The sequence below is a fragment of the Patagioenas fasciata genome, chromosome 3 (assembly GCF_037038585.1).
Source record: "Patagioenas fasciata isolate bPatFas1 chromosome 3, bPatFas1.hap1, whole genome shotgun sequence".
NCBI lineage: Eukaryota > Metazoa > Chordata > Aves > Columbiformes > Columbidae > Patagioenas > Patagioenas fasciata.
The window spans coordinates 100,429,217-100,444,799 of record NC_092522.1 but is presented as its reverse complement, the minus strand read 5'-3'; the positions used below and the strand labels follow the sequence as shown (position 1 = coordinate 100,444,799).

The following is a 15,583-nucleotide window of genomic DNA, read 5'->3' as shown; positions in this document are numbered from 1 at the left end:
AAAGCTGTTTATAAGCACTAGTTACATATTCACATCCCTTTAAAAGAAATCTCATTCCTGTGTAGACTAGCTCATGTAATGTCTAAGCAAATCCCTTGCCTCTGGATTATCATCAACAAGATTTTAAAGTTGAAAATTAAAAACAATAAAAACAACCCCCCCAAACCCATCAACAACCAAAAAACCAAAACCAATCAACAATCAAAAGCAACAACCAAAAAAACCCCAAATCCAACAAAATAAATGAAACCAGAGTTCTGTAATTTAAGACACAGATTTGCCTGTTCACTTAATCTGATTGGTTGATAATATTTATCACATAAGGTAGCTTTTTTTTTCCCTTTAAACTTTTAAAAATTATTTCCGATAATAAAGAAGATTTGCATTTTGCTAATGTCAGTGCAGATCCGGAGTCATTCTCTTGGAACTGATGGAGCCATACAGACATAACGAAAAGAACTGGATCATCATTTCCAATGAGCACTTGACTTGAGTTTCCATGAACACGTCTTTTCTCATTTTCCATGTGTTATATTTGGTGCGTTATAGCAGTCAGTATCAGAATTAACATTGTCCAGATTTTTGTCTCATTAGCAAAACTTAATTAAAAGAGCCCAGAGCAAATCTGAAGGCTAAGATTTATGTCCTATTATGTCTTGCATAGTGATTGCATGCTGCTGACCTTGACCTTTCTATTAACTTCCACACAGAAGCCTGCTTGCAACAAGGCAAAATAAAAATCCTGTGGTCTGATGCATTTTTCCCTCATCCACAACTCTTTAACTGTGGTGGGAGCAGTGTGCGAGGCAGGTCTGATAAAAGCACCACTGTCAAGAAATTGTATTAAAAACTTGAGCACTTGAATTACAAGCCCATATATATAAACACACACACGTATTCTTTCTTAATGTCTCTGCCATTCATGGCAGTGCATCCAAACCAGCTGTGCTACCAGCTGTGCTTTCAAAAGTAGATGTCTTTTCATGCTACCACATCCTGCAATGCTGAACAGCCCAGCTGAAGTCACAAAGGGAAAGATTCCCTTCATTCCCTAGGAAACAGTCTGCCAATAATTTCTCCAGGTTCCACTCATTTGCTACAAAATGGAGATACAGAGATGACTGGTTTTTGCTCTGCTTGTTCAGCTTTGAAGACTTAAATTATCTTGTAACAGTTCAGATTTCAAACTATGATTTTTTTTTTTAATTATTTTTTATTTTGTTTTATTTACCATCATGTGCTACCTCTGCTTTTTTTTTTTTTTTTTCTGAATCTTCTAAGTTTTGGCAACAATACCATGTATTTTTCTTTAGGTCTGCTGTTGAAAAACCTGGAGATCACAGATTATAGATAAAGGCCAATAGACTTGTCTTTTTGATATCTGTTCTGTTTTTTTTTTTTTTTCGTGGTTTTATTAATACAGCCATTTCCTTTTTAAAATAGGAATGTGCACTCATCAGTGGGTATGTATTATGCTATTTACAGAGATTGCAAGTTCATTTTGACTAAAGAAATAAAGACCTTAAAACAAAATCTTCGGGCAGTAGTTTACATTGAGTATCACCTGACTTTTTTTTTTTCTTTTTAAATATGCCCACAATAAAACTGTGCAAATTCAGCATATAAAGCTAAGCTAGGTCACTGGAAGCAAGATTGAAATGGGGGATGCAGGTTAAGTTTACTGTAGTGATACAGCCCTGCACATCAGGAGACAAAATGTAGATGAAATGCAATCTGTTATATAGTATGGAGAACATTAGTTACAGGTAAATGAAGCCCAAAAGAAAGAGACCTTCCTTTGAGATCATGTGCTCACTCCTCATGCTGTTTCGGTTTAGTTAAAGGTATCGAACTAAAATATCAGACCATGTATATTCTGTATATTCTGCCACCTTTCCTATAAACTTTCTCACTTGCAAAATAATACACTCAAAGTTTCATGATGATGAATACATAGTTGTGGGTCTTTCCAGTGTCTCTGTATCTTAGGCAAATAAATCAGTTTACAACATGTCTGACTAATCATTAACACATACAGAGTCTTCCTAGAAAACCATAGTCCACAGCTTTCTGTTCAGATTTCTTTCTGAATACTAACTGAAGCTATTACATCTGCATTACATGGATATTTACCAATAAAGTGAAGCACAGAAAGACTTAAAAAGGCTGAAAGAGGCAGAATAATGTGTCTCAAAAGTCAGATATTTCTCTTGTGTTGCATTGCAAGTGAAGTTTGGATGGTAAAGCAGCTTGACTCCAGAAGAAATTTTTCCCAAGGACTTGACTCTGTTGAAGATGACAGTTCTGCAAAGTCGAACAGGCTAAAAAGGAGCTTGTATCAGGGAAGGTCCTGCAGGCTACGAGGCTGCTGCACAGGGAGGGATGATGACTGCAGCTTTAACATTGTCTCCAGATCAGCTATTTGTTACTGTGACCAGTTCTGTGCCTCAGGTTCTCCTGGTCCTGTGGACTGTTGTCCTGACTACTGGGAAGTTTGTGACAACACCAATGAGCCCATCAGATCAAGCGAGCCTTGGCTACCTGCACCATCAGGTAGGTATAGAGAAAATGCTCAGCTGGCATTAGTGCATCATGATAAAAATATACTTAGAAGTAAAATTACTGATTAAGCTTTAGAGTTTATACATCCTAAAAATATGACTAAAGGCGTAGTGGAAAAAGATACTGAGCTTGCAACTGGAGTAAAAATTACACTTGCTTTTACTTTTTTGTCTGTAGGGACATATTCTTAGAATTGGCTAGACCATACTTCTGTTGGACTGAACCCCTGTTTTACCTGAAACTTACCAGAGATAATCTCATTGAGTCAAAATCGATGTAATCTCATCAATTTCAATGGAGTTTTGCAAGTCAACGTGAGATGAACAGCAAGATTTTATTTTTTATTTATTTTTTTATCCGTCAGTACAAAAACATAATCAAGAAAACTGAGGGTTATCCTGAATGATACTTCTCTGAGGTATTCTGCAATGGTTTTGATCCAGCACAGCATTCCTGTGGGACACCATTTTCCTGCAACAGCTCAAGTGCGGGAGTAGGTGAACGGATGTTGTTAGAACAAGAATCTCTGGCATATTTTTGTTTCTCACTGGTTCATAGTGAAATTTCCTCCAGGAATACTCTAAATTCAGTCTAATTTGTTTTAGAAATAGAGATTTAAAAAAAAAAAAATTATCTACAACCCTCTAGTCCTCCGTTGGTTACTGCATGGGCCAAATCTCTGCTGGTGAGAAAACTTTACAATTGTGGGCTTTAAGACTATGTAACTTCTTACTATTGGCAGACCAAATCTGTCTGAAAATGTGGAGACTGCATTAAAGTTTCAAAAGCCTAAAATCAACAGGAATAGCATTAGAACATTTAAAAGTAACTGTTCCTTTGCAATAACCCTGCTGCTTGCATTCCAGCACTCAGACCACAAGCTCTTCAAGAAGTTGAGCTCTTAAGCCAGGAATGCAGCCAAAATCTGATAAGTAGGAGTGACAGAAATGCTGTAAACCCAGTTTGATTTTTCAAAGTGTTTCTAATCATCTAGAAGAATGTTCTATGATTTATGAAAATAAAGACATTTGTTTCATATTTATTTGTTGCAGTCGTGCATAGTATTTCCAACAGATTGGGGGGCTGTTGTCGTAAGCTCTATATAAACATTTAACAGCGTTTTGGCTTCAGAGCTGACAGCCTGCCAGTCTAGTTTAGCAAACTCCTTCATGGAAATGAATAATTACAAAACCTACAGCAGTTTGCCATGTGGGCACTGCCGTAGGTTTGCCTCTAAAGAGTAAAAGTGTAACAGGAGGTTTAGATAAGGGAATAGGTCAGTGGTAATATTTTTTACTGCCTTCTGTAATCCAAATTTTGCAGTTGTATTCACTCTTTTGTAACTCCTGGACTGTATATGCCCCCAGAGGTAGCAATTATATTTCCTCTATTCAAACACCTTTATTTGGTTATCTTATATCTTATATCTTTTTCTTTTTTTTCTTTTTATATCTCATCTCAAAATAATCTCCTGTTTTTCTGATCCTTAAAGTGATTCCCTAATAGAAAGTCTACAGGTTTTAAAAATCTGTTTATTGAATATTTTTATATAAATCATTTAAAAGGTAAAAGGAGAATAATAAAGCAGCCAAAATATCGCAGGAAACAGACAAACAAGCTATTAACCCCCCTAAACCCCAACAAACACAACAAAAAATCACAAACAAAACCAAAACCACAAAACACAAACCCAAAATGCTCAAAAGGAACATTCAGAACTGAAATGTCCAAGGAACACAAATTGGAAGGAAAAAATGGAGAAAAAAAAAGGACTGAATGCTTGAAGAGTAAGCAAACTAGGAAGCAATTTTATAAATGATATACTAGCTGACTTTTAGTAACCGAGACTACACTTCTCCCTTTGGCTAAAGGCTAAGCACTAAAAGACCATATACGTTAAAGTACTTTTCACCTGGAAGATTCTGGTCCCCAGGTTGCCTGTGGGTTTGCTCTCAGCACTTCCTGAGTCATACTTCTTTAAATAAACCAATAATCGGAAGTGCTTTACATGGGCTGGAATGAAAAGCAATAAAACTGCTCAGCATTTTATTTCTGGATCTCCATCTCTCCACTGACTTGGTGCACAGCAGCAGTAAGCTATGCCATGAGTTCTTTCATGGGTGTGCACCATGCTGAGGGCCGGTCTTGATTTAACTATGTGGAACTACTTTGATTTTGCCTTTATGAACCCAGCATTCAGCATGTTTTGATAGCTTTCCTGCATAGTTTCAGAAGAAACTGCACAGAAAGTATCAAACAGAAGTTCTGGATTTTTCAATTTTTATGAATTTTTGTTATGAGTCAAACTGATAGAGTTTTATTTATTGACTGGACTTCTCATTTAATTTATTGTTTTGCTCCAACTGCTCTGATGGTACAAAAAGCCCTGTCGGAGTCAACACACTGGATGTCACCCTGGTGGTGGTATAAAAGTGACATTCAGAGAGTTTCCTGATGGTTTTTATACTACACAGTCATGATCTGGCCTACAAGTGAGTAAACCTGGAGACATTTCACTGACAAAAGCACTTACATCAATATTGTGGGCAAAGGAAGTACAGGCTATAAGAGTATAGGAATGCCGGACTGGGAAGGAAGTCCTGATTTATCAAATCTGCTTCCTTCTGATCATGATTTTTGCATCATATAATCCCATTCTTAAAGTCATCAGGCTACATCTTCAAATTAATTCATTTCCCACTTAATAGATTAATATTCTATCCCTTCACAGCCAGTCAGTCTAGCTGTGTTCTTATGCAAACAGTGTATTTTTGCTTAGACATCTCTGCTTTCTGCCATTGATGCCTTGAGCACATTTACAGGTAGTGGTCTTGGACTTCTATATCTTGATTTTGCTAGACTATAGAAATTGTGTATTTTTAATCTTGAATTCCCTAAGCATGCATTATTAAAAAGCTTCTCCTGTACGTGTCCAAGTTTGCATTTTTCCTTGGGCATGGGCGGTGAGGCCTGTCAGCAGAGCTCCAGTGATACTCTGTCCTGTCACTCAGATGTTGCACTGGTTTCCTCAGTCTATTTGAAATATCTTGCTTGATGCCTCCTTTCGGCTACTGTCTGATGCTGACTTTGTGGCAGGCTGTGACAAACCAAGATGGGTATTCTCTGAAAAACCATAGAATCATAGAATAGTTTGAGTTGGAAGGGACTTTAAAAGGCTATCTGGGCCAACTCCTCTGCCATGAGCAGGGACATCTTCAACTAGATCAGGTTGCTCAGAACACTGTCCAGCCTGGACTCGAATATTTCCAGGGATGGGGAACCCTGGACAACCTGTGTCAGTGTTTCACCACCCTCATTGTAAAAAATTTGTTTTTTATGTCTAGCCTGAATCTCACCTCTTTTGGTTTAAAACCATTACTCCTTGTACTATTACAACAGGACCTGCTAAAAAGTGTGTTTCCATATTTCTTATAGGCCCCTCCTAGGTACTGAAAGACCACAATAAGGTCTCCCTGGAGTCTTCTCTTCTCCAGGTTGAACCACTCCAAATCTCTCAGTCTGTCGTCACAGGAGAGGTGTTCCAGCCCTCTGAACATTTTGGTGACCTCCTCTGGCCCCTCTCTGACAGGTCCATGTCTTTCCTGTACTGAGGGTTCCAGAGCTGGCTGCAGAACTGCAGGTGGGGTCTCACCAGAGCAGAGCAGAGGGGAAGAATCACCTCCCTTGACCTGCTGGACAGGCTCTTTTTAGGGCTGCAGGCGCACATTGTTGGCTCAGGTACAATCTTTCATTCACCAGTGCCCCCAAGTCCTTCTCCGCAGGATTGCTCTCAGGCCCTTCCTCCTCCAGCTTGTACTGATACTTGGGATTGCCCTGACCCAGGTGCAGGACCTTGCACTTGGGCTTTTTGGATGTTGTGATGTTCACGTGGGCCCTCTTCTTGAGCTTGTACAGGTCCTTCAAGTGCACTAAAGAGTCAGTTTATATGGAAGGTCTTAGAACACACACAATGTCTTTTCTCTGTGAAGTGGTATCAAAGAAAAAAATTAGGACGCTTATATTTGTTTGGAAAAGTCATCACTCAGTAGAGGTTTTATACTGGGCTTTGGAGAGTATGTGAAACTATTAAACTATTTAACAAGAAAAATAATATATTACAATAGTTCGGGAATAGTTATTAGTTTTTTTAATTCTACAACTAGGAAAACATATTTCTATTTTAATTGCTTACTAGAAAATTGTTATTAGAAACATGTTCTTTCTAAGTTCATTGCTGGAAAATAAATATATTTGAAGAATTATTTTTATTTACATGTAAGATAATAAATTTTCAGTGAGTGTTTTCAGTATGTTACTCTTTTGTTTACTATAAATGATAATGTACCTGGTAAAAAATTAAAATATGTCAAACTGCCTTCATTACTTGGAAGAGACTTTAAATAATTGTTGCTGACTTTCAACTGTTTATGCATACTGCATACAAACAATTAATTCCATAACAGAGAGACTTTTGAGTTAATTCACTTCAAATATGATTCTTTTTCACATATCTTTATGTTATGTTGGCAGGTTGTTATAAAGATGGCCGATATTATGGAGAAGGAACAATAATTAAAGACAACTGCAATTCCTGGTAATGTTTCAGAGAACAGCAAATTAAATTTTATTTAGCGTATGTCATGAAACAGGAATTAAGATAATGAGCATTCTTAAATTCTTATTAAATATGTAATCAAATCAAAATGGCTGGAAGACTAGTGCTGCATCAAGGTATTGTAGAAATAGACTGCAGCTGACTTAAAAGAATGGCAAGAGATCCACAAACTTTCTAATTGAGACATGAAAATGAGAATATTAAAGTCTCTTCCTCACTGGCCTAATTCTGTTCCTGCTCAGTCGATCTGCTGACTCTGACCAGAGTAGAAATGGTTTCAGCTTCAACCTACTCATTGACCTGGTCAGTAAAGTTTAGGGGATTATTTTAAAATGTCTTCCTCTGTTTCTTTTGCATGAGTGATGAGCACTGACACTATTTCAGAAGGGAAGAATATGTATATATATGTATGTAGATTGATGTAGGAAAGGGATAAGCATCTCTTTCTTTGGCTTGGGATAGGAGGAGAAGGAGTGGGCAGGCTACCTCTGCTGCCAGCCTGGCAGTCAGCTGGCTGAGCCGCCTCCCGCTTTGCCTCTCCAAACCCAGTCCTGCAACTCCAGCCCCAGACCAGCTTGGGGACAGAACTGGGGCCCCCACTGACCTGGCTTTGGCCCATTGTCCTTAGAGCAAGGTTTCCTCAAAGCCTCTGATTTACAGGACATTGGCTTTTTTTTGTTTTTTTCTTTTTCCCCTCATTTGGTCTCAGGAAGACAGAAGCAAAATTTTTTAAATATGACCTTTACCACAAGCTGTAAACCTTCCCACCTTGTTCTGGTTAGGATTCATTAGGTAGCGAAGCAGTGTGAAGTACCATGGTGTTTTCATAAATATTATGTGCCATTTATGTTGTTTATGCTTTTTTTCCCCTCCATCTTCCTTCTGCTGTCAAAATGCACATTTTTCCTTTGGCGATTTGTTTTCCGCTCAGTGATATTCTTGCCGTTTCAGTAAATGCTTCCAAAGTCTCTGGAAGTGTTCAAAAGAAGTATGCCTAGTTCGTCAAGACTTAATTCAGCACATCAATTCTGGAGATTATGGGTGAGAACACTTTTATTTTAAGGTTTTGTTGTAAACCACTGTATTGCATGTATGTGCAAATCACAAGTTATGCAGTTCTCCATGTCCCTTCCTTACCCAATTACATCAACATCTGAGAAGCTTTCCTTAATCTCTGGCAGATTATAGAGTTTTAAATGGAAAGATACCGAAAGTCTCATGCTGGTAAGAGTTGACATTGTAAATATCTATTTAAAGCATTCTCCAAATTTAGTACAGTTTTTTTTTTTTTTCTCACTAAATGCTATTTAGGTCATCTTCCCTTATGTTTCACTTTACTTACTAATTGGGATATATATTTAAAGTCATTTTTCTCTCAAGAGCATCATTCCCTATAACAGGACCTTGAAAAAGAGGATGGATCAAATGAGGACCAAGAGGGGGCCTGCTGGCTGTTTACAGACAGAGATACAGGGGTTGTCTCCCTGGGAGATGAGGTGCTAAATTCACCAATGAAGCCTACCCAGGTTTCAAACTGTGACTCAGTGCTGAAAGATTTTGTACTTCATGGGAGACATTCAAACCAACTGAGTTAGGATAGACAATTAAGTCAGGTACCCGGAGCCCTTCACCTGTCTCATGTCAGTGGTAAGCAGTAAGGTTTGCCACAGGGTAGTTAAACCCACCTGAGATATAACTTTTGCAGATGTTTGCACTCTTCAATGACTGCAGGTAGACCAAGAGCAATCAAGTTTCTTATTAGTCAGGCAGCACGAATCCCACCTCCTTGTTTCTCATACACAAAGAAAGAAATGGGGAAAGAGAATGTTTTCCCCCATGGCTCAGAGTTTCAGTGTGTTCCAAGTGTGTATAGCTGCAAGGTATTTTTTTTCTGTTGCATATACAGTGTACAGTTAGTACTACAATCTGGGTCTAGTCTACCTGAGAGCAGGGAGAAACTAATTAATGAGCCATGGGGAGCCCTTTCTCTCACCCTGGGTCTTGGTGTAAAACTCATCCAGAAGGTGTCAGCTGGGCTCTCTGCTGGGTTCAACAGTGTCTCACTGCTGGTGCACCAGAGCTTCAAGACAATGTAATCCACTACATGAAGCTGTTAGTTCTCTGTGGGCATCTGGTCTGAAGCATAATGTGAACATAACTTTCAGACCACAGGAACTGTTATAAGTGAACATCTTGTTTTTCAGTACTTCTCTGAAGCATTACATGTGTGTCTCCTGCAAGCTTACACAACACTGACCTCAAATCGTCACTTTTCTTATACTACTGTGTTGCTCTATCCTATGCTCATTCACGGTGGAAGAGTCCATAATAAATATTCTCTTAGACATATTAAATGCAAGGTTTTGAATTGCAATTTGAAAGATATATTTCTGGATGTTACTATTAGTGGTGCTTTTATAAAGGAGAAAGGTATTAACGTGAACAATATCTCTAACCTGGGTTTTGGTGTTTGTTTGTTTGGGTTTTTTTCCTGTCTGTGAGGAAGATGGAAAGCTGACAACTACAGTCAGTTCTGGGGAATGACAGTGGAAGAAGGTTTCAAAAAGCGCCTGGGCACATTCCCTCCATCTCATTCCTTGCTGAATATGAAAGAATCTCCTGTAAGTGTCATGTATAACTTAATTTTTTTTCATAACTTTATCACATGGAAAAATAAATGTGAACAATTACAAGACTACGATTTAACACTAAATGCTTCCATATTGTGTAAGAAGCTCCCAGAATAGTTCTCCAAGCCATAGAGAGTGTGGTCCTATTTCACAGAAATCAAACAAGGAGGAGCAAAAGCAAATGCTAACTATTGGGAAGCTGTGCACCAATATTAACGTTTCAGTACTGCATTGTAGATCACTGGTGTTTGAAATCTTTGCTTCTTTAGGATATTTGCCTCTGATCTTCTTCACTTGCTAATCATTGCACACATAACTGTAACCATTAAAGAAAAAAAACCAAACCAATCAAAACTTGGCATAGTTCATTAAGGTTGATGGCTGTCACTAAACAGCGATCTTTGAAAAAAGGTCTGAAAGCCCATAGGATCAAACTATGTAAAGATGCATTAGGAGGCTGGGATTTTGGCTGAATGGAAATAAAAATAATGGGAAGCATGGGAAAATGAGGTGATTCTTAACTACCAGCTTTCTAAACCTCTTGGCCTTGACCATTTTCACGATAGCTAAATTATTAATAAATTTCTTATCACATATTCATGGTCAAATTAGTTCTGCAGCAAAGTGAATATACTTTAAGTTACATAGGTAGGTTAAGCAATTAAAGAAGAAAGACATAGTCATTGAACCCAAAGTAGATTTTCCAATGCTATGGATCAGTTAGCTTCTTTCTTAGAAGACCTGCAATTGTGGAAATCATAGACTGGAAAAGCTAACTAACTCTTCATGATGAAATTAGAAAACTTGTAGGAATAAGTAGATAGATCCAAGGTTTGCAAATGACATTAAATATAACAGGTTTTTATCTTTGCCTTTATATAGCTCAGGCAAGTGATGCCATTTGATTATCTATTTAAAGTCCATTATTGATGCTTGTTTAAGTGTGTGCTGGGAGGGTTTCCGCATCATGAAAGGTCTTGTGGGGAGAGTAGTGCAGAGCTACCACTTGAGAGGGAATTTGGGTGAGAGAGGAAGGACGATGTGTCTCTTCAGCAATTTTAACAACCCTAACCCTTTTGCCTGAGGCAGACTGTTCTTGTGTCCCACAGAAGGTTATCTACCTACAGTGGCTCAGATTGGCCACCTTGCTCAAAATTACACTATGGAGTATTGTTAGAGTAAGAAACTGAAATAAATTAAGCTTTGGAGTCATGCCTTGGGTGATTTGCTAGACTTAGACTACTGTGCAGCCAAAGGGTTCATCTCAGTTGAAGATGGAAAGTCAAAGTAAGAAAATGACATAAAAGATTTTCATTAATATCTAGTGGACATCTGCCACAGGTTGCCAGTGAACTGCACTGAGGGTCAAGAGAGTTGGGTGTGAGATGCTGTTGCTGTTGTTGGTTTTATCCTTGAGAAAATACAGTGTGATGATCATATAGCATAAGCAAAAAATGGATACTATGTACCCAGCTCATAGATTGACATCTATATTACTAGATATCTAGTTAGGTGAGACAGATCCAACCTAGGAAAATGAGAAAGGGAAGGATGTAAGAAATTCTTTATGATATTTCCTCTCTTGCAGCCAGTTCGGGGTAGCTGTTCACTCACTGGTCTTGCATTATGTCCAGCCTGTTGAATTGGTGTTATTAAGTTTCCTGCAGCTGCTTTGCTGCACTTCTTATGGCCTTTGTTCCACTGACACATTACTCAGTCATCCTTTCCATATCCACTGTCTTTTTACAAAATCTGTGAGCTACAACCCAACTACTTTTGGCAACGCCATACACCCCAGGAGCTTCAATGCATTCTTCAATGCATAGGACAGGGAACTGCTGGAGAGAGTCCAGCATAGGGCAACCAAGATGATTAAGGGAGTGGAGCACCTTCCTTATGAGGAAAGACTGAGGGAGCTGGGTCTCCTTAGTTTGGAGGAGTCTGAGGGGTGACCTTATTAGTGTTTACAAATATGCAAAGGGTGAGTGTCACGAGGATAGAGCCAGGCTCTTCTAGGTGACAAACAATGGTAGGACAAGGGGTAATGGGTTTAAACTGGGACATAAGAGGTTCCACTTAAACTTGAGAAGGAACTTCTTCTCAGTGAGCGTGACAGAGCACTGGAACAGGCTGCCCAGGGAGGTTGTGGAGTCTCCTTCTCTGGAGACATTCAAAACCTGCCTGGATGCCTTCCTGTGTAGCCTCATCTAGGTGTTCCTGCTCTGGCAGGGGGATTGGACTAGATGATCTTTCGATCTTTCAATCCCTAGCATTCTATGATTCTCCAGAAATCCAGCTTTGCACATTCATGCATTTATCCCTTAGGAAGTCCTACAGCTTGCTGGAAGCACAGGCTTTGCACAGGAGTCTAAATAGTCTTTCTCTCTACTTACAAAAGCTAAAAATATAAAATAATATCTGTATGACTTTCTCAGCTTCTGGAGAATTCTTTGAGCCCACAGAAAATTGCTCCAAATTGTACATAAGCCTGTCTCCTACCTATGGCTTCTCTTCAGAAATATTAGAACTTTCTTGCTCCTAAACCAATGGTTTCAGTCTTGGCTAGTCTTGATGTAAAATGTTTTTCTCTGAAGCTTCCTGTGAAGCTCCAAATCTCCCTGATTCTACCACCTTCTATAGTTTTCTAGAAGAACATCATCTCTTTACAATCCTTGTTCTGCGGCAGGGAACTTCTGATACATTTTAACACTTCACAAAAACATTTTAAAAAAAGGTTTTTTTCCACTCATAGCCACCTCCATATTTATAATCACTGCAAAATCCAGCAATTTCATAGCACAGATTGGGATCACCAGGGGTACATGGACAGATTCTTCCAATTGGCAAACCAACAGTAGCCATGGAGTTATCTTCCAGGCACTTCTTAGACAACTATCTTACCAGATTTTAAGAGACACTTGTCTCTGCTTCAGCTTACATGAATAAAGTTCTGTCACTGATATCCTGCGATGCATACTAACACGTTTAAAAAGTCCAAAGTGATGAAAAACAAGTGAATATTCACAACAGTGTTTCCATTAAGCTTCATCTGTAACTAGGTGGCAGCTCAGAAGAGAGTAAAAAGATGTGACTGATGAAACTCAGAAATAATGACTTTCTAGTATTTTTCAGAGACATTCTCCAAACTGTAATGGCTTGAACTTTAAGTGAGTTTGTTGAGTAATAATTCACCTTCAGGCCAAAGTACTGGTTACATACTCTGGATAAATTGGCACTAATTAAATATTCATTCATTCTCTGTGATTATTACTGTCTTTCCCAGTTTGCAGGTGAGAAAACTGCAAGTCATTAACCCAAAGTAATATGTTTGGTTGATAAAAATGCTACAACTCGTGTTCAGGAATTTTTTGGTCTATGAATGTTTGGCTCTATCTTGTGCCTACCTGATTAAAAACTGGTAGCTTTGCTAGTCTGTGTAAAAAACCCAAAACATCCACCCTTTTTTTAAATTTTAATACTTTAAATAAAAAGGATTTCTTCAGCATGCTACTTGATCTAATGTTTAGGGAACAGATGACAGTTTCCGGTACCTAAGGGCCTGCCATTCTGATTATTTTCTACTGTACTTTTGGGATGCTTGAGAAAACCATTTTTGTGTAGAAGGAAGTCTTTACTCAATTGTATCAAAAAAAAAAAGATTCAAGAATGTAAAGCCCTTCTGTGTTAATCACTTTACATCTACAGTGGAGTCTTAGATCTCAGTGGTGTTGAAATGTTTGGTTGTGGACTACAGTCTTATTAGTTGTTTGTTTGACTGACATATCCAACCACAAACATGGATTTATAACATTGCTTCAAGTACAGTTTGACAGTGCTACATTTCATCTCCGGGAAAACACAAGCTTCTTCAAGTTGTTCATAGAGCTTTTTAAAGCTCTGCTATTACTAAAAGTCTATACCTGCTCAGTAAGGTGTTCTTTATGTCTGGAAAAGATAGTTTTGCACATTAGAATACCTAAAAGACAATGACATGGAACAAGAACTTAATCTGAACTGAGGAACCTCTACTCCAGAGGAGTATGGCTAGGCTGAATGCAGACCAACAACTAAAACTACCAGAGAAGACGTTTTGAAACATTTACCCGCTGCAGGAAAGAGTGTCATCATTCTTTGAAGTCCTGTATAGCACAAAAATAACCACCATGCCTTTAAAACACATTGTGATAGACGTTTGGTGGTCCGGCAGGAGGTGCATCGCCATGGTTGGTTCTGCACCTGCTGGCGACAAGGTGCTCAGGTGTCATCTGATGAGAAAATAGAATACATAGTTATGTGGTACCATTTCAGATTAAGTGTCAAAGAACTTGTAAAGGCAATGTGAAGGTATACAAAGTACACCAACCCTTGCCTTATAGTTCACATGTCTAATATGTATAATGGTTCCTCTGGCATACAACTTTTCCTAGTAAAAAAGCTCAGCAGTTGTATATCTCCCCTTGCAAACTGAAGAGCATACACGCCCATTTTGACCGTACAAAGCAAGTGATATCCAGAACTTTTCTCCTACATTAAAAAAATATTGCTTTCCCTCAGGAAAACTATTTTCAAATTCATTAATCTTCGTCCTTTTTTCTCTGATGGGCTAACTTTACTCAAGTCATAACTGAAGTATGAGTGTACTTTTATAACCTCTTACCCTCCTGCTTTGGCCAGACTACTAACTTCACTGCAGAGAATACACAGAAAGATTTAAAAATAGTTTGCCAGTCATCTTTTCTGATTTCATTGTGCTGATGGTGGTCCATGGAACATACATTGAGAAAGAATTGCCTAGACTTACTATTTGTCACAGAACAGCAATGTTTCTCAATATCAGGGTAGTAATTTCCCGAACAAAAATCTAATGTTTCTGGCTACAGGTCAATGCTACATGTTCAAAAGACAAGGTTGAGGGTTAATGAGGGATTTGCTCTGGGATTTGCAACATGAGGCTATTAAATACATTGGCAGTAGTTTAGGAATATGTAAAGTAACACATTGGCTCAGACCAAAGCTCTATTTAAAATCTTGTTTTTCTCAACTGCCTCATTTCATATAATTGTAGAGAATCATAGAATACCAGGTTGAAAGGGACCTTAAGGATCATCTGGCCCAACCTTTTTTCATTTGTAATATTGTACGGGGCCATTGTCCACATAAGTATGCCAAATAATATTTGCCAAATTTTGGTTATTTACTCATTGATTGATTTAGCATGTAAAAGAAACACTATTTGTATAGGTCAGTATGATTCCTCTTCAAAGCAAATCTTGTGCCTTCTCATTGATAATGAACATAATGATAATTTAGCAACATGTTCTTTACCTTAGCTGTTGTTTTCTGTGCATCATTTGAGGTTGCAAGTCCCGTGTATCTAACCAGCTTTTTAAAAGTAGATTTTTGAAAGGAATTAAAATATTGAGATTAATATTTTAGCAAGTTTTAAAAGATGACCAGGATGTTATGGGTGGAGGTAAAATTTTCAAGAGCACTTAAGTGACTTAACAACTTGCAGTATACTTTAAAAATGGCTAATGGTGTTTAGGACTCACATGTCACATCTTAATTAGTGAACCTAGGAGCGCTTGATAGTAACTGGGTCTGGGCATATGCACAGACTGTGTCAATCTTTCTGTTGGGCCTGAATCCCAGTCTAATATCAGACGTAGACCTGAGGTACAAGCTTTTTTTTCACTTGCTCACTCTTTGAAACCCTGGGTTTTCTGTGGGAAGGAAATCCAGGCATACAAGCTGGATGGGGGCACTGCATATGGAA

At 38.3% G+C, this 15,583-nt stretch overlaps 1 protein-coding gene across 4 annotated transcripts in view; it reads left to right on the top strand.

The window, feature by feature from the left end:
• The first annotated feature begins 2,057 nt into the window (after positions 1 to 2,057).
• The window catches only part of TINAG (tubulointerstitial nephritis antigen), a 51,972-nt gene continuing 38,446 nt past the window's right edge, over positions 2,058 to 15,583 (top strand). For 2 of the 4 annotated variants that reach the window (XM_071806976.1, XM_071806977.1), the window contains exons 1-4: positions 2,058 to 2,553; positions 7,093 to 7,156; positions 8,129 to 8,218; positions 9,684 to 9,798. In XM_071806976.1, coding sequence (XP_071663077.1) covers positions 2,184 to 2,553; positions 7,093 to 7,156; positions 8,129 to 8,218; positions 9,684 to 9,798 — 639 coding nt within the window. In that variant the 5' untranslated portion in view covers positions 2,058 to 2,183. The remainder of the gene's footprint in view (positions 2,554 to 7,092; positions 7,157 to 8,128; positions 8,219 to 9,683; positions 9,799 to 15,583) is intronic. The other 2 variants (XM_071806978.1, XM_065835079.2) reach the window with 2 other exon arrangements.